General features: G+C 47.2%; 1 protein-coding gene across 1 annotated transcript in view; it reads left to right on the top strand.

The window, feature by feature from the left end:
- Mylk (myosin light chain kinase) overlaps positions 1 to 25,374 on the top strand; it is a 350,277-nt gene that overhangs the window by 81,875 nt on the left and 243,028 nt on the right. Inside the window, exon 2 of the mRNA XM_045146900.1 lies at positions 17,997 to 18,158. Within this exon, the coding sequence (XP_045002835.1) occupies positions 18,000 to 18,158 (159 nt within the window). The 5' untranslated portion in view covers positions 17,997 to 17,999. The remainder of the gene's footprint in view (positions 1 to 17,996; positions 18,159 to 25,374) is intronic.

Consider the following 25,374-nt stretch of genomic DNA (forward strand, 5'->3'; position numbering starts at 1 on the left):
ATAAAATCTAATGGAATATCAACACATATTAGAAACTTCCTGTTGGCATGGTATTTGTTACCGTAAGATTTAAAACTAGGCCTCAGGGCTCATGTCTGAAATCCCAGCACTCATGAGGCTAAGTAGGAATGCTACCTCTACTGTATGGGCAGTCTGGGCGACAGTGTGAGACCCTGTCTCAAAACAAAGTGGGCCAGGCATGGTGGCACATGCCTTTAATCCCAGCACTTGGGAGGCTGAGGTAGGAGGATCGCTGTGAGTTCAAGGCTACCCTGAGAATACACAGTGAATTCCAGAATTCCAGGTCAGCCTGAGCTAGAGTCAGACCCTACCTCAAAAAAAAAAAAAAAAAAAAAAAAAGAAAGAAAAAAAGAAAGAAAATGAAGAAAAACAAAAGAAAAAAAGGGGGGGAGAGATGGGTTAGTGGTTGCAGTCAGGTCCGCATTGCTGGTAGAAATCGCCCAACCAGGTGCAGCTTGTGGGAAAAAGAGGTTTATTTTGGCTTACAGGCTTGAGGGGAAGCTTCATGATGGCAGGGTAAATGATGGCATGAGCAGAGGGTAGACATCACCCCCTGACCCACTTAAGGTGGACAACAGGAACAGGAGAGTGTGCCAAACACTGGCAAGGGGACACTGGCTATAACACCCATAAGCCCGCCCCCAACAATACACTGCCTCCCGTTGATGTTAATTCCCAAATCTCCATCAGCTGGGAATCTACCATTCAGAACATCTAAGTTTATGGAGGACACCCGAATCAAACCACCACAATGGTTAAGACTTGCCTTCAAAGTTGAAGGTCCCAGGTTCAATTCCCTAGGACCCACATGAGCCAGATGCACAAGGCGGCACATGTGTCTGGAGTTCATTTGCAGTGGCTGGAGGCGCTGGTGTGCTCTCTCTCACTCTCTCAATGTCCCCCCCCCCCCCGTCTCTCAAATAAATAGAAAATGAAAAAAATTTTTAAACTTTAAAAAATATATTTTTTAAAAACTGGAAAAAAAATTGAATGTATCTTTATAAGTCCTTCTAAGCAAGTTACCAAACTGAAGCACAATATGGAGTATTCATCATTAACTATGGGACCTGTGTCAGTTGTATGTTACTGAAATGAAATACCCAAGCAAGACAACTTGATAAGGAAGAAACTTACGTCACAGTTCTGTGATTCAAAGTTCAAGATGGGTGGTCCATTGGCTCAGCATCTGGTGAAAGCCTAACACTGGATGGCATTCCGAGGCGAAATCTATGTAACAAGAAGAGATCCCATCTTGAAACAGGAAGCCAGAGTGGTTTGGAAGTTTGGCTCAGTCTTACAAGAATTTGCTCGTGAGCGTGGCATGGTGGCGCACACCTTTAACCCCGGTACGTGGGAGGCAGAGGTAGGGATCACTGTGAGTTCAAAGCCACCCTGAGACTGCATAGTGAATTCCAGGTCAGCCTGGGCTAGAGTGAGACCCTACCTCAAAAAACCAAAAAGAAAGAAAGAAAGAAAGAAAGAAAGAAAGAAAGAAAGAAAGAAAGAAAGAAAGAAAGAATTTGCTCTTGTGATAGCTCAAGTGTTCCAGGAGTGCTGCCTCAATCCCTTCTGAGGGTAGCTCCCTCAATGACTTTAGGCCCCATCTTTTATTTTATTTTATTTTATTTTATTTTATTTTATTTTATTTTATTTTATTTTATTTTATTTTATTTTATTTTATTTTTTCGAGATAGGGTCTCACTCCTGTCCAGGCTGACCTGGAATTCACTATGTAGTCTCAGAGTGGCCTTGAACTCATGGCGATCCTCCTACCTCTGCCTCCCGACTGCTGGGTGCTGGGATTAAAGGCGTGCACCACCACGCCCGGCTAGGCCCCCCATCTTTTAATAGTTCCACCAACCGCTTAGCACTGTCACAGAGAGGGACGAAGCTCCCCAGACACGAACCTGCAAGGAACACACCCTAATCATGGCACAGCCTTTGGAAAGTCACTTGGTCTTTGGGCCTTGGAGTTTTCACCAATAAAATTACTTAGAATAGCTCAATATCTAATCAAGTTGAAGTGAGATTGTTTTTCTGAAAATATTTATTTATTATTTATTTATTGTCCACCCATAATGCATATAGCACTATATAAGACATCTTTTGAGCAGGTGTATATAAGTGCTCATTTGAGGTTTTACAAAAAAAAAAAAAAGAAAATTTTCATTCGCTGATCATGCAGTGTTAACAACATGAAGTGAGACTTAATTAGGAAAGCATTTTAAATCAAAACTCTTGGTGACTTTAGCTAAGAACACTATTTAGCTAAGAACACTGTTTTCCTTGGGGAATTCTACACCTAGTCTCATTCAACTTGATGACTGTACTTGTCAACAGTCCTCTTGGCCGATCCCTTTACCTGGTGAGTTTCCCTGCTCTCACCCATGCCCAGATCGGCTCCGTCAGTTGGGCTCACCCACGTAGATTGCCATGCACTATTCCTTATGCCTTACAGATGCCAGAGGTCTGTTTTTGTTTTGTTTTGTTTTTCGAGGTAGGGTCTCACTTTGACCCAGGCTGACCTGGAATTCACTACGTAGTCTCAGGGTGGCCTCGAACACACAGTGCCCCGCCTCCCGAGTGCTGAGATTAAAGGCGTGCACCATCACGCCCAGCTTTACTGATCTCTACTTTAAATTTTTTTTAATTTCTTTTTGTTTATTTATTTAATTAATTTTTTTTAAATTTAATTTTTAATTTCTACTTTTGGTACTATGTGGGGCTGGAGGGATGGCTTCACGGTGAAGGCGTTTGCCTGCGAAGCCAAAGGACCCAGGTTCAATTCCCCAGGACCCACCTTAGCCAGATGCACAAGGGGGCACATGTGTCTGGAGTTTGTTTGCAGTGGCTGGAGACCCTGATGCAATCATTATCTCTCCCTCTGTCTCTGTCAAATAAATAAATAATTATTTTTAAAAGTACTGTGTGCTTTAATGTAAAGAACAGAATGACTTGCAAGAAGCAGGGATTAGACTTCCTCTTTCATAGAGTGCATCTGTCTTCTTAGGTGGTGCCCAGCCAGCGAGGAGTTGAACAAGGACTCGAGGAGAAGCTAACCTGGGTGAATAAAGGCAAACAGACACAAGAAGGAGACCATGCTAGGTGTTTGTCAAGGCCTCGAGAGTTTATTCTTACATGTAGGTTTATACAGGGTTTATACAGGGGGAAGGGGACGTGGTCAGGGCAAGGAGCTGTAGGGGGAAGGGGATGCAGTTAGGGAAAGATCACAGAGTTACTGGTTAAACCGCAATGCCTTTGTTTCTTCATCAGCTACCGGCAGGATGGGGGAGTGTTTAGCCAGGTGTACGATCCCATTGTTTCTGGTAGTTGAATATTAGGTGAGGAAGTAGAAACTTAACTTGCTATATGGCAGTCTTTGTTTCTGGTAGTTGAGTATTAGGTGAGGAAGTAGAAACTTAACCTGCTATATGGCGGTTTCTGTTAACATGGCTGAGGTTTGGTTCATAGCTCCCAACAAGATAGTGGCGTCTCCCCAGATGAGTCCCAAATAGGGAAAGGGTGGCTGTGTGTTAAGGATTGCTGTCATCCTGAGTCCCCTAAAATTACAGTGTCAAACAAAGGCTAGATAACCCGACCTCCCACCACCTGGGTCAAGACTGTTATCTTGCGGGGTCAGGTGGCGCACACCTTTAATCCCAGCACTCAGGAGACAGAGGTAGGAGGATCGCCATGAGTTTGAGGCCACCCTGAGACTACATAGTGAATTCCAGGTCAGCCTGGGCTAGAGTGAGACCCCACCTTGAAAAACAAAAAAAAGACTTAATCTTATGAGTCACGATCCTCCTACCTCTGCTTCCTGAGGTACCATCACGCCCGGCTCCAGAGGTCTGATTTTTACTCTGGTCTTCACATTGGTTCACCCCAGGACCTAGTCCCTCGCCTGTAAAGTAAGTCATGGAATAAATGATTTGGTTTATGCCAGCGTTGTGACGGTAAGTCAGAATTTGAAAAGATGAGAGCAATTCCGATCGTCTAATCAATTACAGGTCACTAGTAGAAACCAGTCAATTCAAGGCATTGGATGAACAAACTAATGCTCTGTCTTGGCGTACAGGGAGTTGGGGAACCTATGTATTGTTGTCCCCCCAAAGATATGCTTCTGTCTTCAAGTCCCTAGTAGATTGGACTCTGTGTTCTCCTGGATCTGCGCCCATCTAGTTTTTCAGTCCTTTCTGCCTTTGGCAACCACTTCTCATTTACTAGGTTTTCCCAAAACTAAAGAAGAAGAAGAAAGCATTTTAAGGAAAAGGAATACACCTCGTTTACTTTGTAAGCAAATGTTACTCCCCAGTCCTCTCCTCCACTCATTTTGCTGGTTCTTTTTTTTTTTTTTTTAATCTTTTTGTTTAGTTTTATTTATTTATTTGAGAGTGACAGACAGAGAAAGAGTGAGAAAGAGGGAGAGGGAGAACGGGCACACCAGGGCTTCCAGCCACTGCAAACGAACTCCAGAGGCGTGCGCCCCCTTGTGCATCTGGCTAACGTGGGTCCTGGGGAATCGAGCCTCGAACCGGGGTCCTTAGCTTCACAGGCAAGCGCATAACCGCTAAGCCATCTCTGCAGCTCATTTTCCTGGTCCTTTGGCCCACTCCACTAAGGGACTAAATGAGCCGAGTCACTGCAGTACTTAGTCCAGTGCCTGTCACAGACTACGTGCTCAGTTGAGAGCAGTTACTGAGTCCTCTTTTTTTTTTTTTTTTGCATCCCTGGGCTCAGCTCTTCCAGCCCTGTCCCTCCTTTGGGTAGGCCTCATGGAATCTGAGCAGTCTCCTGTAGTTGACTGTAGGCTGAGAAGTCGGGCTGCCCACAAAAGTGAGCCTCCTTGGCACTGGTTCAGTCCTTAGCGTCTGTCACCTATGCTGGGGTCTCACACGTGTGTCTTAAAGAGCAAGAGTGTCTGACTGTTTTGGCAGCCTGGCTCCTGAAGCCCTTGGGTGGGGGGCGGCTCAAGTACAAGTCTGGTAGGCGGGTCTGCACCTTGTCACGCTCTGGTTTGGCTCCCCTGGAACCTTTTCCTTGCTACTCACATGACCTGTCAACAGCCAACAGCCGGCTCATCCTCGAGGCACAAATGCTCTAGGGCAGGAAGTGGCCAGATAGGGTGGGGTTCCCAAGGTGGCTGTCTAGGGTGGACCATGATGAACCCCAGGTAGGTGACTCCTCTGTGCTCTGGCCCTCTGGTGATGTCACCTGGTTGTTCCTGTGGCCCCTCCTGCATCAGGCTGTCATATATCTCTGTTAGCCTCAGCAGCAACATGTTAGCCAGAGCCCCTGTGAATTGAACTTTGGCTGTGTGCCGGAGATCAGCCTGAGGCTGCTTTTAACACCTGTCGCTGTCTCTGGTCACAATGGTCCCGCAGATAGGTGGGAGTTCCTAGTGACTTCATCCTGCAGATGCATAAGCCAAAGTTTTCAGAGATTGTGTCTTGTGTTAGACACATAGCTCTGCCGTGGACAACGCACTGTCTGACAGCAGGGCGTCTTCCCTCCCCATTTGGCCATTAAGGACCACTCCTATGGCTTAGCGGTTAAGCGCTTGCCTGTGAAGCATAAGGACCCCGGTTCGAGGCTCAATTCCCCAGGAGCCACATTAGCCAGATGCACAAGGGGGTGCATGCATCTGGAGTTTGTTTGCAGTGACTGGAAGGCCTGGCGCACCCATTCTCTCTGTCTCTTTCTCTCCCTCTCTCTCTGTCATTCTCAAATAAATAAGTAAAAATGAACAAAAAATAAGAAAAAAAGAACCACTCTTGAGTGCTGGAGAGATGGCTTAGTGGTTAAGCACTTGCCTGTGAAGCCTAAGGACCCTGATTCGAGGCTTGATTCTCCAGGACCCACGTTAGCCTGATGCACAAGGGGGCGCACACGTCTGGAGTTCGTTTGCAGTAGCTGGAGGCCCTGGGGCCCATTCTCCCCGTCTCTCTCAAATAATAACAATAATAATAAAAAAAACCATTCCTAGTAGCAGAGGCCAGTAAGTTAAAAAGGAGATATAAAGGGAAGAGAAAAGAAGGGAGATGGGTACTTAATAGGTTGGTATTGTATATATGTAAGTAGAATGATTGAGATGGGGAGGGGATATGATGGAGAATGGAATTTCAAAGGGGAAAGTGTGGGGGGAGGGTATTACCATGGGATATTTTTTATAATCATGGAAAATGTTAATAAAAATTGAGAAAAAAAATAAATTAAAGTGTATATATATAAAAAAAAGAACCATTCCTGTTCTTGGTCCATTCCCAGGGATCCCAGGACTAAGGTTGGCATAGGGCCCCTACCTGAGCATGCTCAGTGCTCAGCTCATGGGCTTCGGTGAGAATGCCCATTGCAGACTGCAGGTAGGAGGTGCGTGGTATCTGAGTATGGGATCACACAATAAGAGTTCAGCAACCCCACTTGGAACCCCACAATTACTTCTTTAGGGTGATTCATACTAAGGAAATTTGTGAACGTTAGAATTGCTGCTAGAGTGTGCATTGGTCTTATTTAGTTATAATCAGGGTTTCTGGCTCTGGCTTTGGTTGATGTTGAATTTGGCTTTTATTTGAAGAAAAATTTTTTTCCTCAGCCTCTTCTTAAACCCCAAGTCAAGCAGGAGTCCCAGCGGGAAGAGAGTGGCTCCAGGAGACCAGGCCATACTTACTGTGTGTGTGGTGGGGTATGTTTAATTGATCTCTCTCTGTGTCTCTCTTTCTCTCTCTCTGTCTCTCTCTCCCTCCCTCTGTGTATATGTTGGTTGCATCCCCTTTAAAGACAACTTAAAAATAGCTCCCTGCCAACGACGTGGGCATTCAGCTTGTGCTGCCAAGTAGACAACTCCTCCTATTGTGGCTGAGCCACTGTTATGGCCCCGCGGACGTGGGCAGCTGGGTGTCTGTATAGTCCTGACCTCTCCTTTCATGTGTTTTCCACGAGGAAGGGCCCAGAAGTCTGTGGAGTGGGAGAAGCTGCCTGCTGGTGGAAAATGAACTCAGATGTGGGAGACAAGCATGAGCCGGCATTGCAGTTTCACTTGGGTGAAGCGTGGGTTGGATCCAAGAAGCTTGGGGAAACCAGCGAGAAACCTAGGGAGCGTGGCCATGACGGGGCATGATTAGCCTTGCTTTGCAGACTGGAAGGTCGAGAATGAAGAGGAGAGTGGATGCAGAATTCACATGCCAGGTTTAGAGGCGGGACTGGCACCATGTGTCTGGAATCAAATACCAACAGGCCAAATCGTTAGACTTGTAATATTTGTGGATTCTTCATCTGCTCCTTTCTTAATGATATCTCCATAGTAGTCATATGATTTCCCGTAGAACAAAATGAAGCGCTGGTATAGGTCGGAACTTTTTGGAGGACGATGTAGTGTGTGTGTGTGTGTGTGTGTGTGTGTGTGTGTGTGTGTAGTGTGTGTGTAGTGTGGTGTTTGGTGTTTGCATGTGTTTGGGCTCATGCAGTGTCTCCTAAACTGACTTGTAGCAGGGTGCACTTGCCTGTGGTAGCCAGAAGGGAAGATCAAGGCGTTCCACTCTGTTGCTCTTTCACCCTTATTACTTGAGCTGAAGTCTTTTACTTTTTTAAAAAATATTTTATTTTTATTTTTTAAAGTTTTTTGTTTATTTTTATTTATTTATTTGAGAGTGACAGACAGAGAAAGAGGCAGATAGGGAGAGAGAGAATGGGCGTGCCTGGGCCTCCAGCCACTGCAAAGGAACTCCAGACGCGTGCGCCCCCTTGTGCATCTGGCTAACGTGGGTCCTGGGGAATCGAGCCTCACACCGGGGTCCTTAGGCTTCACAGGCAAGCGCTTAGCTGCTAAACCATCTCTCCAGCCCAATTATTATTTTATTTTTATTTATTTATTTACTTGACAGAGGAAAAGGGAGGGAGAGAGAGAGAATGAATGGGCGCGCCAGGGCCTCCAGCCACTGCAAACGAGCTCCAGGTTCATGCGCCCCCTTGTGCATCTGGCTAACATGGGTCCTGGGGGATCGAACCTGGGTCCTTTGGTTTTCCAGGCAAATGCCTTGACCACTAAGCCATCCCTCCAGCCCTGAAGTCTTTTTTTTTTTTTATTACTGATCCTGGGGCTTGCTCTGCCTTTTGTGACTCCTGGTGATTCTTTGGTCTCTGCTCCCCTATGGGACTGGGGTTCCAGACATGTATAGCCATGCCCAGATGTTTATGTGAATCCTAGGGATCAAACTCGAGCAGTCTCTCAGGCCTCCTTGGCCCTTGTGTTTGCACAGTAAGTCCTCTTAACCTCTGAGCCACTTTGGAACTTTAGAATCTAAAATTTCTATTTAGATTAAAGTCAATCTAACTTTCTGTTCATTCAGGCAGTCCACAAGTATTTATTGTGAGCTGAACTTCATGGTCATCAGGATCCATGGCATTGGCAGTAAAACAAACAGGGCCTATGACCTGGTGTAGCTTCGATCTCACTGGATGAGCACAGATCTTAATCAAATGACCACTCCTCCACCTATGATGTCTAGCATGATGATGATGTAAAGGATTTGATGAGTATGCCTGACATGGAACCCAGCTTCTCCAGAAGTCTATGTAATATGTCCAATCACGTATTTTGTATGTGGCATTTGTTTGGGAATTTAAAGATTTTTTTTTTTCCTTTTGCATTTAACTTTTTGTGTGTGTGGGGGTTCTGTGCTTGGTGCCAATCTTTCAGGATTGTAGTTAGCACCCCGACACAAGAGCTTCTCCATGTACTGGTGGACCCTTCCCGTTTGAGACCCACCTTCCATGTTTTTGTCCAAGTCATTATTCCTGGTTCTGCCCAATTCAAAATGACTCTCCAGTCATGTTGCTCATGACCAGAAATCCCACTTGAGAAACCGTACATCTGAGTCCCCTGCATGATCGGTGTGAACAGCTTTGCTTTCTGATTAATTCCTCCCTCTGTTAACCGTGAGGTGTCAGGGCATCTCCATGAGCTGTCTTGGCCAAACACCTGACTGACTCTATCACTTTGGTCACAAGTGCTCAATCTTTCTGTGTGGAAGAAAAGATGGAAGCAAATTAGACGTAGACTTACCTTCATCCTCACTTGTCCCTTAAAGGTAGACAATGCTCAGATATGACCACTTTCCTCTTCTATACTTGAACATTGTTAAGAAAGGCAAAAGGATAGCTGGGCGTGGTGGCGCACGCCTTTAATCTCAGCACTCGGGAGGCAGAGGTAGGAAGATTGCCATGAGTTCGAGGCCACCCCGAGACTCCATAGTGAATTCCAGGTCAGCCTAGGCTACAGTGAGACCCTACCTCGAAAAACCAAACCAAAACAAACAAAGAAAGGCAAAAACGAACTCCAGATGCATGCACATCCTTTGCATCTGGCTTACATGGGTCCTGGAGAGTCGAGCCTGGGTCCTTTGGCTTTGCAGGCAAACACCTTAACTGCTAAGCCATCTTTCCATCCCCCAAATATACTACATTTTGATAGCAATAATTCACAAACCAAAGCTCCGGGGAGACTTGAAGAGATGGATCAGTGGTTAAGAGTCTTGTCACACATAGGCCTGAGAGGGTCCAAGACCCTCTTGAGTTTGATTCCCCAGCACCCACTTAAACAGCTGAGGGTGGGCCACGTATTGCCTGTAACTCTAGCCCTGTGGGGAATGGGGATCTCAGAGTTAATCACTAGGGCTCATGAAAACTGTACCTCTGGGTTCAGAGAGAGACTTGGTCTCAAGGAGACACATGGGTGAGTGATAAAGACATTCCGATGCTCTCCACGGGCTTCCACAAGTGTGTGCACACGTGCATGCACTATACACACCACACAATACTATACAGGCACAGGCAGAGAAAAAAAGTTAGTAAGGGCTCCTTAGTTCTAGGAGCATAAAGGGATCTTGAGACCACAACGGCCCGAGAACCCCTGATTTAGACAGGCAGTGATGCCCCAGTCAAGGGTGCCCCTTCACTAATCTGAAATGACCCAACAGATGTCATTCCAGACACATGTCCAGGGTGTCTCAGGGTGTGAGTTGCCTCGGTTGGTCAATTGTTTGGGCACTAGGGGGATACCCCTATGCCCGTCAGGAGGATGTCTGGACCCCTGCATCAGATGCTCCCATATTGTGGAGGTGTGCATGAAAATGGGTTCCTGAAGGCTGGAGAGATGGCTTAGCAGTTAAGCGCTTGCCTGTGAAGCCTAAGGACCCCGGTTCGAGGCTCGATTCCCCAGGACCCACATTAGCCAGATGCACAAGGGGGCGCACGCGTCTGGAGTTCCTTTGCAGTTGCTGGAAGCCCTGGCGCGCCCATTCTCTCTCTCTCTCTCTCTCTCTCTCTCTCTGTTGCTATCAAATAAATAAATTAAAAAAAAAAAAAGATGGGTTCCTGAGGCTCTCCAAGGTAGACCAGCACCTTGTGGTGCTGAGCTCTACATGAACACTGCCTGGAGTGAGATCTGCCACCTCAGATCTTAGCACTGTTTCTGCCTGGAATCGTGTAGCCCAGGGGTTCTCAATCTTCTGCTCCCTTTTGGTTTGCCTCCTAGGAATTGTAAACAGGACTTCCTGGGTTGAAGAGAGAAAGAGCTAGGTCTCAGGAGGCTCATGTCTCTTGAGCCCTGATGAGCAAGCAATGCCAGACCAGATGTGTCAAAAGGTTGGAGTGACGGTCTAGACCAGATGTGGTATTGGGGGCGTGCCCAGCCCTCCAGCGCTCAGCTGGGCTCCACGGGGTCCTCCCCTTGTGCCTTGCTCAGATTGGGCTCCCCAGCTCTGAACAAGCAAAAACCTGTGAGCGTCCACCCCTGGCTCCCCAAGACTTCACCGAGAGCCTGTACAGTGGCAGCCAGAGGTTTCAAAGGTCACCCCAGCTGGGCGGATTAGAACAACAGATCTCCAGGCGGGCGGGCGAAGTTGGCTGCCCTGCAGAAGGCAAGTTGCAACATCTGTGAGGAGAGTTAGAACAAAGCCCCTTAACTTTCAGTCTGGCCGAGGGATCTGTAGCTCTCTCTCTGTCTCTCTCTCTCTCTCTTTCCTTTCTCGCCAGACCTTGGACCAGCATATCTGTAGCACCACCTCATGTCATTCCTCACGTGAGCTGTCCCCCAGAGAAGCTGCGGGTAAGGTGTCTATGCTGGATGGCCATGTGTGGCCCTACTTCACTTTGCACGGGTGGGATGGGGCAAACCAGCCTGGCACAGCCCAGCTGAGGAGCAGCTCACTGAAGGATTAGGAATGATTAGCGTATTTGTCAGGATTTAAGTGCTTTGTGTAGAGGATTAAGGAGGGCACAGCCAAGCTGTCAGTGCCCGCGGCATTTGCACATGGGTGGTTTGGCCGCCTCCGAGGTGTTGTTACAGGGTTTCTGGAAGAATCCCAGGCCTGCTCCCGAGCCCCCTTTGGGGTTTCCAGGATGCTCTGTGCACTTTGGAGATCCCTAGAGTCTGTGATCACCTAAACACTAAAGCGTCTATATACTCCAAGTAAGGAAAAGGATGTTGGCGTTCCCCAAACTTAATGTTGCTAGACAACTTGATCCCTGATTTTTGACTCCTTTTTTTTTTATGTGCTGAATCACCTTACCTCAAAGTTTCACTCTCTCTTGGCCACAGTTTAAAGTGCTCTTTTCTAGGGTCAAGAAACGATTTAAAGTGCTTTTTGATCAAATTAAAAGCGCAATTTGGCTCAGTGCTGCCGTGAGTGGTTGATAAATTGTGTTGCTTCTGGAAACTGTCTTTGGAGTTAGGCTTTGGCTTAAACATGAGTGGGTGAAGGGGCTTCCAGCCCTTGGACCACTGTTCCTTTGATTCCTCTGTCCTTTATCTGCGTTTGGCTGGGCAGTGAATGAACCCCCAGCTGGGGAGTGTTTGATTGTGGCCATTGAGCATTGTCTGCTAGTAGAGAAGCTACTGCAGAAATCACCCCAGCCACTCTGGTTTTCTTCATTGGAATGTGGCCACCAGGATTAGAGAGAAACAAGGGTAGTTTGGTTTGGTCGATTACTAATTTTTCCCAGATAGGTCAGTAGCCATTAATTGGCAATAATCTGTGTGGATGCTGCCAGCGGGCGGGTCCTTGTGCTGAGGGTGAGCAGAGCTGTTTGGTGTGACTGGCTAGCATGAGACTTGGCCCTACAACAGTGGAGTCACCCCTGCCCCCCAGGAGCCTCCTCACAGGGAGCGGGGTGCTTCCTAGCTGAATCTTTCTGGAGCCAGACCAACCCACATGATGGACAGATAGCCCCTGTCTTGTGTGATCTCGTGGGCACTGAGCAGAGCACCCTTGGGCCCTGCCCCGGATTGAAATGAAGCAGCAGGTTCCAGTCGTGAGGATTTGATGGAAAGATCTGGGGCCCACCTCGCTTCTCTCAGTTTCCAGCCTGACTGAGGGCATGGGGGATATTTTGTCTTCCAAAGCCAGGCCTGAGAGTGGAAGGAAGCGTGTGAAAGTCCCTTTAATTTTGCTTGTTTGTTTGTTTGTTTCAAGGTAGGGTTTCACTCCAGCCCAGGCCGACCTGGAATTCACTCTGTATTCTCAGGGTGGCCTCGAACTCATGGCCATCCTCCTACCTTCACCTCTCGAGTGCTGGGATTAAAGGTGTGTGCCACCACACCCAGCCCGTTTAATTTTTCTTTTTAGTTACTGTGACAAATACCACAGAGAAATTATTTGAAAGCAGGAAGTTGGGGCTGGAGAGATGGCTTTGCAGTTAAGGTGTTTGCCTGCAAAGCCAAAGGACCCAGGTTCAATTCCCCAGGACCCACGTAAGTCAGATGCACAAGGTGGTGCATGCGTCTGGAGTTCGTTTACAGTGGCTGAAGGCCCTGGCACACCTATTCTCTCTCTCTCTTTCTCCCTTTCTCTCTGAAATAAATAAAAACTAAAAACCAAACAAAGCAGGAAGGATTTACTGTGGCTCATGGTTTCAGTCCATGGCTGGCTGGCTTTGTTGGTTGGGGCCTGTGGTGGGTCACAGCATCATGTGGAAGGCTGTGTTGGAGCAGACCAGCATAAGCAGAGAGCTGAGACAAGAGATGCTCTTCAAAGGCAGGCCCTCACTAGGGCCTATTTTTTCCAACTAGGTCCCACCTCCTAAGTAACCCATCCAGCTATGAACTCATGAACGGAGTCATTCATTGGTGATGTTAGCACCCACGTGACCCAGTCACCTCTTGGTGATTGGATTCAACAGCTAGGGACGAAGTCTTCAGGGTGTGAACCTTTCCTGGGGTGGGGGGGTGGGACACTTCACGTCAAATCGTAACAGGGAAACACATCCATACATCTGCCCTTCTTCCTCTGGGCAAGTCTCCAGTCCCTGCCTGTTGCATCTGCAGTTACAGGAAACAGCAGGAAGTGTCTAGTCTGGGTCTCAGAGCCTCCAGGAAACTAGCAGAGGATGACTGTCATCTGACCACCTCTCTGTGACCTTGGGCAAGTGTAGCTGTCTGTTTTGTTTGTGTATTTTTTAGATGTGTGGGTGTGCAAACACATGTGTGTGCATTTGAGGTGTGTGTGTGCATGTGCATGAGGATGTGTGTACACACACCTGTGCATGTGGGGGGTACAAACGTGTGTGTTTCATGTAAGACAGCCAGAGAGCAATAATCTCAATTGTTCCTCGGGAATGCCATCTACCTTTTTACCTTTAAAATTTTTTCTATTTGTTTGAGAGAGAGAGAGAGAGAGAGAGAGAGAGAGAGAGAGGCAGAGAGGCGGGGCGGTGGGGGGAGAGAATGGATGCGCCAGGGCCTCCAGCCACTGCAAACAAACTCCAGATGCACGCACCCCTTTTGCATCTGGCTAACGTGGGTCCTGGAGAGTTGAACCGAGATCCTTTGGCTTTGCAGACAAATGCCTTAACCGCTGATCCATCTCTCTAGCCCCCTTTTTACCTTTTTAAAAAAATTCATTTAATAGATTTACTTTTTTTAAATTTTTTTGTTCATTATTTATTTATTTATTTGAGAGAGACAGACACACAGAGAAAGACAGATAGAGGGAGAGAGAGAGAATGGGCGTGTGTGCCCAGACGTGTGTGCCCCCTTGTGCATCTGGCTAACGTGGGACCTGGGGAACCGAGCTTTGAACCGGGGTCCTTAGACTTCACAGGCAAGCGCTTAACCGCTAAGCCATCTCTCCAGCCCTAATAGATTTATTAAGAGAAAGAGGCAGATAGAGAAAATAGGCACATCAGGTCCTTCAGCCACTACAAATGAACTCCAGACTCATGCACCACCCTGTGCATCTGGCTTATGTGGGTCTTGGGGACTCGAACCTGGGTCCTTCGGTTTTGCAGGCAAGCGCCTTATCTGCTAAACCATCTCTGCAGCCCCCCCCCTTTATTTGAGGCAAGCCCAACAGACTGGTCTTTTTTTAATGGAGAGGGGGAGAGAGAGAGAACCTTGGCACCAGGGGCCCCAGCCACTGCATTTGAACTCCAGATGCATGCAGCATCTTGTGCGCATGCTTGACCTTGTGCACTGTGTCACCTTTATGCGTCTGACTTATGTGGGATCTGGAGAGTCGAACACGGGTCCTTAGGCTCCACAGCCAAGCACCTTAACTGCAAAGTCATCTCTCCAGCCTTCTTTATTTCTTTTAAAAAATATTTTTTTTATTTATTTATTTTTAGAGAGAGACAGAGGAAGATGCAGAGAGAATGGGCCACATCAGGGCCTCCGGCCATGGCAAATGAACTCCAGACGCATGCACCCCCTTGTGCATTTGGCTTACATGGGTCCTGGGGAATCGAACCAGGGTCCTTAGGCTTCGCGGTCAGGTGCCTTAAACACTAAGCCCTTTCCCCAGCCCCTGCTTTCTTTTTTGAGATGAATAGATTCCATTTTAGAGGCGAAAGAAATCTCCAGTGACACACCCTGATTTGGAATGTGCTCTGTTGGGCAGGTGTTTATTGAGCTAGGCAGTGTTTGTGGATTGGCTCTTGATCTTCTGTGGACCACCCCCCACTTGTGTTTTGGGATAGTTTCTTCTCACGTGCAAACATCCTGACCCTTCATTTTCATTGAAAAATGTTTTATCCTGGGCTAGCATCCATCTTATAACGTAGGTGGTTATGTTTTAATATATAGACAATATTGATTTTTTTTTACATGTAAAAAATCGACATGCATGTGAGCTGAGCAGCTTCCAACATTTCTTCCTATCATGCCAGTTCTGACTACTGCAAGAGGCAAGAGGGCCCAGGTAGGACACACCTGCACTCAAATGCCAGCTCTGCCTCCTACTGTGGTGTGACCTTGGGTAGTATTCTGATCCTTCCAGTGAGGGGTGATGCGATTACCTGCTGCCCAGTGTTGCAGTAAGGAGCAAATGACTTTAATATTTCAGGTCGCTTCGTACAGCCCCCGGCATACAGCAAGTGTAACCTAAGTGCTTGTTTTGTTTTCGGAGTTACCTACTGCAGTGAGCCTGTGAGTCACCGTTTGGAAAGGAATTTTGTTTGCAGAGCGAATACCTTGTTGGTGAGAGAGAAAGTCAGGTTTGCCAAGCAGAATACTTAAGCACAGATACTTTTCACAGTGCTTGTTATTATCAAAGAGGTAGACATTGTCCAAGTAGTCCAATAGGGAGATGTCAGACACCCATATAATGGAATGTTAAAAATCGTGTTGTTTTTTTTTTCTCCCAATTATTTATTTTCAAAGAGAGGGAAAATCTGGGCATGTCAGGGCTTCTAGCCACTGCATGCATACTCTAGATACATGTGCTGGTTTATGCATCTGGCTTTATATGGGTATTGGGGAATTGAGCTAAGGCTGTCAGTCTTTGCCAGCAAGTACCTTTAAGCACTGAGCAATCTTCCCAGCTCAAATCGGTTTTCTTTTATTTCTTCAAGGTAGGGTCTTACTGTAGCTCAGGCTGGCCTCGAGCTCACAGCAGTCCTCCTACCTCTGCCTTCCAAGTGCTGGACCTAAAGGCATGCGCCACCATGCCCGGCTACAAATCAGTTTTCTTAGGAACAACTTATCTCCCTTTAGTTTAAGAAAAATTATGAGGACAAAAAGTTGTGTGCTTTCTACCAAATTGTGTATTTTTTTTTAATCTTCAGAAATACCACCATTTCACATAATAGAAATGTGAATATTTTTCACATTTTCCCCCTTTAAGTGTATAACATGACTCCATCCTCACATTCACTACTCAGCTACATGCTAGGCACATGTACTATCCTTTGAGGGCAGCCTCCTCATTTGCATAAGAAATGACTCCCTGATTTTGCACAATATGTTTTGGGGGGGTTGTCTATAGTTAACCGTAATATGTATTTCAAGATCACTGGAAAAACCATTGAGTATTGAATATGCTAAGTATCTCCCTTTGATCATAACACAATATATGTAACAGAACCTCACCTGGTACCCCATAAGTACCTACAATTGTGTTGTCAATCAAAAACAAAATAGTAAATTTAAGCCGGGCGTGGTGGCGCACGCCTTTAATCCCAGCACTCGGGAGGCAGAGGTAGGAGGATCACCATGAGTTTGAGGCCACCCTGAGACTACAGAGTGAATTCCAGGTCAGCTTGGGCTAGAGTGAGACCCTACCTCAAAAACATAAAATAAAATAGTAGATTAAGAAGGGGAGATCATGTATAAAGTATTCCATAAAGTATTTGAAAATGAATGTGTTCAGTAATTATTATTTTACATATCCATATTCCACAACCATAACTTTTACCCTGAAACATATATATTTATGTATATATATATTTGTTTTCTTTTTGGTTTTTCAAGGTAGAATCTTACTCTAGCCCAAGCTGACCTGGAATTCACTCTAGTCTCAGGGTGGCCTCAAACTCATGGTGGTCCTCCTACCTCTGCCTCCCGAGTGCTGGGATTAAAGGTGTGAGCCACTATGCCCATCCAAACATTTTTTTTTTTGGGGGGGGGGTTTTCGAGGTAGGGTCTCACTCTGGCTCAGGCTGACCTGGAATTCACTATGTAGTCTCAGGGTGGCCTCGAACTCACGGCGATCCTCCTACCTCTGCCTCCCGAGTGCTGGGATTAAAGGCGTGCGCCACCACACCCGGCTCAAACATATTTTTTTATAAACACTTTATTTATCTATTAAGAGAGAGAAAGAGAGAGAGTGGGCACACTGGGGCCTCCAGCCACTGCAAACAAACTCCAGATGCATGCGCCACCTTTGTATCTGGTTTATGTGGGTTCTAGGGAATCAGTCCTGGGTCCTTAGGCTTCTCAGGCAAGTGCCTTAACTGCTAAGTCATCTCTCCAGGCCTGCAGGCATGTCTTTATCAATTCCATACCTGCATGAGAAGGGAGCCCAGTCTTAAGGCTCTTGCCAGTGATGGCATCATTTTGCTCTGTCTCCTTGGGCAACTGAGTTAATCTCTCTGGGCCTTGGCAGAGGAGCCAGTCTGGGTTAGTGCCTCGCTTCCTTGATACCCTGACCTTGCACCTTTCCACAATTTAGTCCCTGGCCCATCCTTTACTCAGTGACAGACTATCACCTTCTCACCCAGGTCACATAATACATTAACCCCAAGCGACTATCTTTCTTGGAGTATGGGTCACATTTTTATTTTTATTTATTTATTTATTTATTTTTTTGTTTGGTAGGCTGTGAGCTCTCACACTTCAGACAAAAGTGCTTGGTACTTTCCACCACCTGCTTCAGGTACACGCTGATTCTAAAGCATCCATGACTGTTAAACACATGTTTCAGAGACCGCTGGGCCATTCAGTTTCCCAGAAATCCTCTCTCAGAAGGAGGGAGTTGAAATCAGAGGGTTCTCAGAGGGTTCTCATGTGGTAGGCATGGCCTTGGGAGCTGGTCTGACATGGCACCTTTTGTGGAGAAGCCAACGAGGAGCTCCAGATAGACACGGCCCTGATGAGTCACCTGCTCCTCACAGCCTGCAGGGCCAGCCTGGGCAAGTGGCATCTGCAAGGAAGATGGCCCCGTACTTTGTCAGGCCTGACCGGCTCCTCTTCCTTCCTTTTGCAGACCATGGGGGACGTGAAACTGGTTCCCTCATCACACGTGTCCAAAACCTCCCTGCGTGTGGATCCTTCAAGCTCCATGCCCCTCACTGAGGCCCCCGCTTTTCTTCTGCCCCCGCGGAACCTCTGCGTCAAAGAAGGAGCCACCGCCAAGTTCGAAGGGCGGGTAAGAGACGTGGCTGGATGGGTGGCCCTGGGGTGCGGGCAGCGCTCCTCAGCCCTTGTCCTCAGCCAGCCAATGGCACAAGGCCATGTCTTCCTTCAGGTCTTTATATACATTGAATGTATATCATATTGCCTTATTTTTTATTTTTTGGTCTGTGTTGGAGAGCTGAGGAATGATGAGGGTCATACAAGTTGGCCATCGTGTGTATTTTGTATAGTGTTGAAGGTAGTGTTCTGGATACATGCTTCCTAATTGTAGAAAATGTAGCTTGGCCCGTGGCCTCATGACACATCAGTGGCATGTCTGACTCCAGAAAATGTGGCTTGGTAGTAAGGAGAAATACAGTGTGTGCTATTTTTATTTTTCTGATTTATTTATTAGAGAGAGGGGGAAGGAGGGAGAGAGGGAGAATAGGTGCGCCAGAGCCTCTAGCCACTACAATGGCACTCCAGATACATGCGCCACTTTGTGTATCTGGATTATGTGGGATCTGGGGAATTGAACGTGGGTCCATAGGTTTTGCGGACAAGTGCCTTAACCATTAAGCCATCTCTGCAGTCCCACAGTTTGGGTTTAAAAACATGTCCCCAAATATGGACAACTGAGAATTAACTGTGATTTTTTTTTTCCTCTTGCCTTTTCTCTGGAAGGCGTGTTCCATTAGCTGACTTGTATAGCCCCTCGGAGTGGTAAGGTGACAGATAGGGATCCTGGCTTTTGTTCCGTCACCATTTACCAGTCAGTCTTGGTCTCTTGCCCTTCCAAGACCCGTCTTTCATCTCTTGCAAGTGTGCAGAGCAATTCTGTGCTTGCATCATATGAAATAAGATGAGCAGGCAGGAACACTGAAGAATAGCTGGAAGAATATCTTCCAAGAATATCTTCCGCTGTGCCCAGGCAGCCAATCAGTTTGATACTGAGGTGGGTGCGGATGTGAGGAAGGGTTGTCAATAGTATTTGTTTGGGGATCAATCACAGGAGATCTCCCCCAGGAGAAGCCTGGAGATTTTTTTTTTTTTAATGACGTAGACGCTTTATATGAATACATCATGTGTTAGTATCATCATTCTCCTTCCTTCCCTCCCTGTTCCCCCTCCACTGAGGGCCCTCCTCAGTGGGATTGCTGGTGTTCACCATGGAGTTGTGGGTTGTGAGTTGTGAGAGCAGCGGTCAATCATTGTGCGGGGAACAATCAGTGTCTCTGGATATTCCTTCCCACCCTGTGGCTCTTGCAGTCTTTTTGCCCCCTCTTCCACAAATATCCTTGAGGCTTGGTGGGTGTGTTTTAAGACTATTTTGGTGTTGAGCTCTCAGCAGGTTTTGAATTTTGGCTTTGGTACAGGTTGAGTGTACACAGTGTCTGTCTCCCTCACTCTGGTGCAGGTTGTCAGGCTCACCGTGGAAGCAGCACTCTTGCTCATCTCGCCGATGCCTCTGTGGTTTCACCTGGGCCTTGGCTGATGTGCGAGGGATGGCTCATCTCCCGACAAGAAGTCAGCTATCTTTTCCTGTGTTGTTGATAGATTTTGGTTGTCCTTGGTTCTCACTGCTTTCTGGAAAATAAAAACAGATTCTCCATCAGAAAGTGAGATCAGAATAGGTTAAGCATTGTTAATTTGGAAAGGTTTTGATGGCTGTGACCTCACTTTTGGCCGAAGACTAGTGGGAACTTTTTGATGGGGTCCATAGTCTTCCAGCTGTGGGTTCCCTTCTATTAAGTGAATCTCTTAGCCCATCAGAGAATCACTGGTTACCCACCTAGGCTCTGTGCCACTATTGCACAGGTGTGTACATCTTGTCAGCCTGGCTGCTTTCATAGAGCGTGTTCCCTGCTTGCTCGCCATATTGTTGGCCATTTTTACCCAGTAGCTCACGTAGCGCTTTTCAGCACTGTACGGGCTAACAATCTGGGAACTGGCTTTCTTCCAGATCCAGCCAGATCTCTTGGTGTTCTGCACTGGCAGCATGTGGTGTCTTCAGCAATAGGGTCTTACCTTTTTACCTCAGGCAGGTAATCAAGTGCTTTAATAGAAGTCTTGTTTGGGGGAACATCGTAGGTCACTTTGATCAACAGCTCAACGTGGGTTGTAACCCATTTCTGCTACTGGGAGTTACAAGTCAGAGCCAAATGTTTTAGTGATAGGCTTCATCCCACCCTCTCCAAGGCCCTTCTTACCAGATGAACTGTCCATGCACCTATTTTTTAAATTATTTTTATTTATTTATTTGAGAGAGTGAGAGAGGGAAAGAGACAGAGAGAGAGAGAGAGAATGGGCGCACCAGGGCCTCCAGCCACTGCAAATAAACTCTAGATACATGCAATATCTTGTGCATTTGGCTTACATGGGTCCTGGGGAACCAAACCGAGGTTCTTTGGCTTTGTAGGCAAGCACCTTAACCACTAAGCAATCTTTCCAGCCCCCTTTATTTTTTTCAGGAGTTATATCTCTTTTTAACTTTTTTTGTTTATTTTATTTATTTATTTGAGAGTGACAGACAGAGAGAGAAAGAGGCAGGGGGTGGGGGGGGGAGAAAGAAATGGACACACCAGGGCTTCCAGGCACTGCAAACGAACTCCAGATGCGTGTGCCCCCTTGTTCATCTGGCTAACATGGATCCTGGGGAATCGAGCCTCGAACTGGGGTACTTAGGGTTCACAGGCAAGCACTTAACTGCTAAGCCATCTTTCCAGCCCGAGGAGTTATATCTTTTAGTGTGCTATCCAGGAGGAAGGGTTTCTATGGTGCCAATTAATTTCGGATTTGCTTCTGTGTATATCTCCCTCGTCCCTTCCATTCCTCCTCCACAAACCCTTCCATCCCTCTTATCTATCCCTCAAGTTGCTTGTCAGCTACGCCTGCAACTCAGACTGTTCTGGTTTTCATTTGGGAATTCAATTTCTATTGTGTGCTCTATGTTTTCATTAGAGACTTCCATTGTGGAACCAGGCAGCCTTGGTGGAGAACTCTCACTTCATTGCCTTTGTGTTGTTTTTTCTTGGGTTGGAGTCTACCCATCTTGGGGTAAAAGTCAGTTTTATTAAGGAGGAAGCAAACATTTGCACTTGTAGGATCTTCCGTGAGTGTTCCGTTTGGGGTTTGAACTGGATTGGAGTGGGATGGCACTGTGTCCACAGATGCCTGGGCCGTGGAGGTTGCAAATATACCTACAGCTCTGGGCTAGTGGCTGATAAGAGAGCTGTGGTCGAAGGTCTGGAATATCTTCAGCCCACTGATCACAGGTCCTGAGCAGTAGCACTTGGCCCTGCTCCCCTACTGTACCCAGCTGAGCAGGTTGTAGAGAACCCATTGGTTCCCCCACTGGGTGGTTGCCAGATATCCCTGTGTTCCCCATCTAGGACAGGAGTGACGTCCCAAGGGGGCACTGGTAGGTAGATGCCATCAGCGGGAAGATATGGTGAGGGAGGAGGGCTGTGGAGCTTAGGGACCAGGCTGGAGCTTGGGTCCACAGAGTTACCCGGTGTAGGTGATGTTGGTGAATGGACTCAGCTAGGGGTCAGAGAGTTGGCATGATCAGAGGAGGTGGCAGAGGTCCAAACAATCTGCTGAGGCAGGAGGCACCAGCTCGGAAAGGGGACCCCAAGGGGCTTGAGCAGCACTGAATGGGGGTGCAGGCCCCAAACATGCCTCACCCGCCTTGAACCTACAGGCCCCTTTCCACACTTGAGGTCACCCTGGAGGCTTCCTTTGCAGCTCAGAGTAGCCCAGGGACACGCAAGGGCCGTGGGTACCTATAGAGCTTCTAGCAAAGTCGCCTCTGATTAAAAGAAGAAAGAGGAGTAGTAGAAGGAAGAGGAAGGAGGAGGAGGAAGAAGAAGGACAAGGAGAAAGGCAACACCGGTCCTCTCACTCCACCCTGCCCTCCTTCCTGCTCTGAATACAGATGTGATGCCCAATGTGCAGACAGCTGTTTTAAAGCCCCTATGCAGAAGCCAGCATGCTAAGGGTTAACTGAAGGCAGGAGGACAGCAGAGGAGGGAATATTAAGACAAGCATCTAAGAGACAAACATCCTAAGGATCTTTGGCTGAGTTTATCCCAGGAAGATTGACTCAACATGTTTCCACCTGATACACAGCAAAATGATATACACATGCAAATGGCATCTGCCTACACAGCAAGAGTACACACAGCAGAAGATGTAGCACAGGGAGGAACTAAAAGGCTCTTTTCAGTCTCTTTCCAAATTTTCTAGCAGTGCTGGGGTGCCCTATTCTGGGTTAAAGTGTGGCCTGCACTTCAGACTTCGTGCCTCTGCAGCTGTGGTCATTTGGAAGAAAGTCATCCACATGGAGGTCAGGAGAGCAGTCCTGTCTTTATGGAGATACTGCTATTCAAAGCAGAGTCTGAGGCTGGGGGAATGGCTTAGCAGTTAAGGCATTTGCCTGTGAAGCCTAAGGACCTTGGTTCAATTCCCCAGGACCCATGTAAGCCAGATGCACAAGGGGGCGCATGTGTCTGGAGTTCGTTTGCAGAGGCTAGAGGCTCTGGAATGCCCATTCTCTTTTTCTCTCTATCTGCCTCTTTCTTTCTCTCAAATAAATAAATAAATACAATATCTTTCACAAAAAAAGAGTCTGCTCATTTTGCTAAAGTCTCCTCCTTGAGGAAGACAAAGCGTGAGCAATTATATTTTTAGAAATTCATAGAGGTTTGGCTTCTGGTCTCATTCATGCTACCTTAAAGACCCAGTCACCCAGGAGGCTTCCCTGGGTGCACATGTTAAAAATCCCGGTTCTTCCATCTGGCTGGACCTTCTTCACAAGGAATCTATCTGGACACCTAGGACCTAGCAGTTTTCTATCACATGACCTGAGGACCCTTCCACAGCTTCCAAAGGCCTCTTCCCAGAAGTCCCTGCGGCATGGTCCAGGAGCAGCTGGCTGTTACTATTGCAGTCTGGTTCACGTTGCTGGTAGAAATCACCCGGCCAGAGCAGCTTGTGGGAAAAAGAGGTTTCTTTTGGCTTACGGGTTCGAGGGGAAGCTCCACTATGGCAGGGAAAATGATGACATGAGCAGAGGGCGGACATCACCCCCTGGCCAACATAAGGTGGACCATAGCAACAGGAGAGTGTGCCAAACACTGGCATGGGGACACTGGCTATAACACCCATAAGCCCGCCCCCCACAATACACTGCCTCCAGGAGGAGTTAATTCCCAAATCTCCATCAGCTGGGAACCTAGTATTCAGAACGCCTAAGTGTATGGGGGAACCTGAATCAAACCGCCATAGTTACTCAGCTGTGTCTAGGAGAACTGGCCCCTCCAGTTCAGGATGTAAAGAGGAAACAATGCTGAGGAGGGCACCACTGTCTGGCATCATTCTCGAGCCTTTCTGGTGGCTGTGCAGACATAGCCAGAGCCACACATGTTGGTCTGACTGACATGCCTCTCTTCTGTGCTCTGTGCAGGCAGCTGAAACATTGGCACACTGCTGTCGGCCAGGTCAGGTATGAAAAAAGCAATGGTGAAAAAAAAATTACTGAAGTCACTGGAGATTTCTTTCAACTCTAAACTGGAATTTATTCATATCAGAAAAAGAAAGAAAGAGGGCTGGAGAAATGGCTTAGCGGTTAAGGCATTTGCCTGCAAAGCCAGAGGACCCAGGTTCTATTCTCCAAGACCCACGTTAGCCCGATGCACAAGGTAGCCCATGCATCTGGAGTTCTTTTGCAGTGGCTGTAGAACTTGGTGCACCCATTCTCTCTCTCTCCCCCTCTCTTTCTCTCTGTCAACTAAATAAATAGCCAGGCGTGGTGGCGCATGCCTTTAATCCCAGCACTCAGAAGGCTGAGGTAGGAGGATCACATGCGTTCAAGGTCACCCTGAGACTACATAGCCAACTCCAGGTCAGCCTGGGCTAGAGTGAGACCCTACCTTGAAAAACCCAAAAGAAAAACCGAAAATAAAATAATAAAAGAAAGAAAGTTTGGGGGTGGGGGAGCAAGCATGGCTGCTGGTTTTAAGTGTTCTACTTGTCTGAGGGGCTTTAGGAGCCCCTGGGGGTACAATCTGGATAAAGCGTTAGCCAAGCTTCTGGATTCGGTCACTGACTTGGACCCACTAGGAAGGTTATCCTGGCCTTCTCAGACCAGCTGCTGTTTCCGCTGTGAAAAGTATGGAGGAACCATGGGAAGATCTGACTGGGAAAGTAGGATTGATTGCTTAGTTTCTACTTTGCGCATGTGTGTGTGCATATGGGCATGTTCATGTGTGTGCAGATGCACGTGTGTGTGAGTGTGAGTGTGTGTGGGTGGGTGTGGGTGTTCATGTGGAATGCGGAGGCCAAAGGACAGTCTCTGGTGGTGTTCCTCAGGCATCATCCACCTTTTTTCGGGGATAGAGTCTTTTATTATTCTGGAACTCACCTAAGTAGGCTAGACTGGCTGGCCAGTGAGCCCCAGGGGTCCCTCTGTCTCTCCTCCCGAGTTCTGAGATTATAGGTGGATGTCCCCACTCTCAGCTAGTTTTTTTAAAAAAATATATTTCTATTTATTTATTTGAGAGAGAGAATGAGGGAGAGGGAGAGAGAGAGAGAATGAGTGCTCCTGGGCCTCCATCCACTGTAAAGAACTCCAGATGCATGCGTCCCCTTGTGCATCCGGCTTACGTGGGTCCTGGAGAGTCGAACTGGGATCCTTTGGCTTTGCAGGCAAGTGCCTCAACAACTGAGCCATCTCTCCAGCCCTCAGCTATTTATATATATATATATAGACAACTTCTATACTTACAGACAACAAACCATGCTATTTCCCTCCTCTCCCCTCCCCTACTTTCTCCTTCATAACTCTGCTCTCTGTCATATCCCTTCCCTCTCTCCATTAGTCTCTCTTTTAATTTAATGGCATCATCTTTTTCTCCTATTAGGAGGGTCTTGTGTGGATATTGCTAGGCACCGCGAGGTCTTGGGTATCAAGGCAAAATTCTGTCTGGACAGTTGTATGTAAGGAGTGGTACCCTTCCTTTGGCTCTTACATTCTTTCCACCACCTCTTCCGCAATGGACCCTGAACTTTGGTGGGTGTGAGATGTTTCAGTGCTGGACAATCCTCTCTCCCTTTTTCTCACCACTACGTTGCCTTTTGGGTCATCCAAGTGGTCATCGCCATCTGAAAAGAGAAGCTTCTCTAACCAGAAGTGAGAGTAGCATTAATATATGAGTATGAACATTAAATATAGTGCTTTCAGCGCAGTT

The sequence above is a fragment of the Jaculus jaculus genome, chromosome 4 (assembly GCF_020740685.1).
Source record: "Jaculus jaculus isolate mJacJac1 chromosome 4, mJacJac1.mat.Y.cur, whole genome shotgun sequence".
NCBI lineage: Eukaryota > Metazoa > Chordata > Mammalia > Rodentia > Dipodidae > Jaculus > Jaculus jaculus.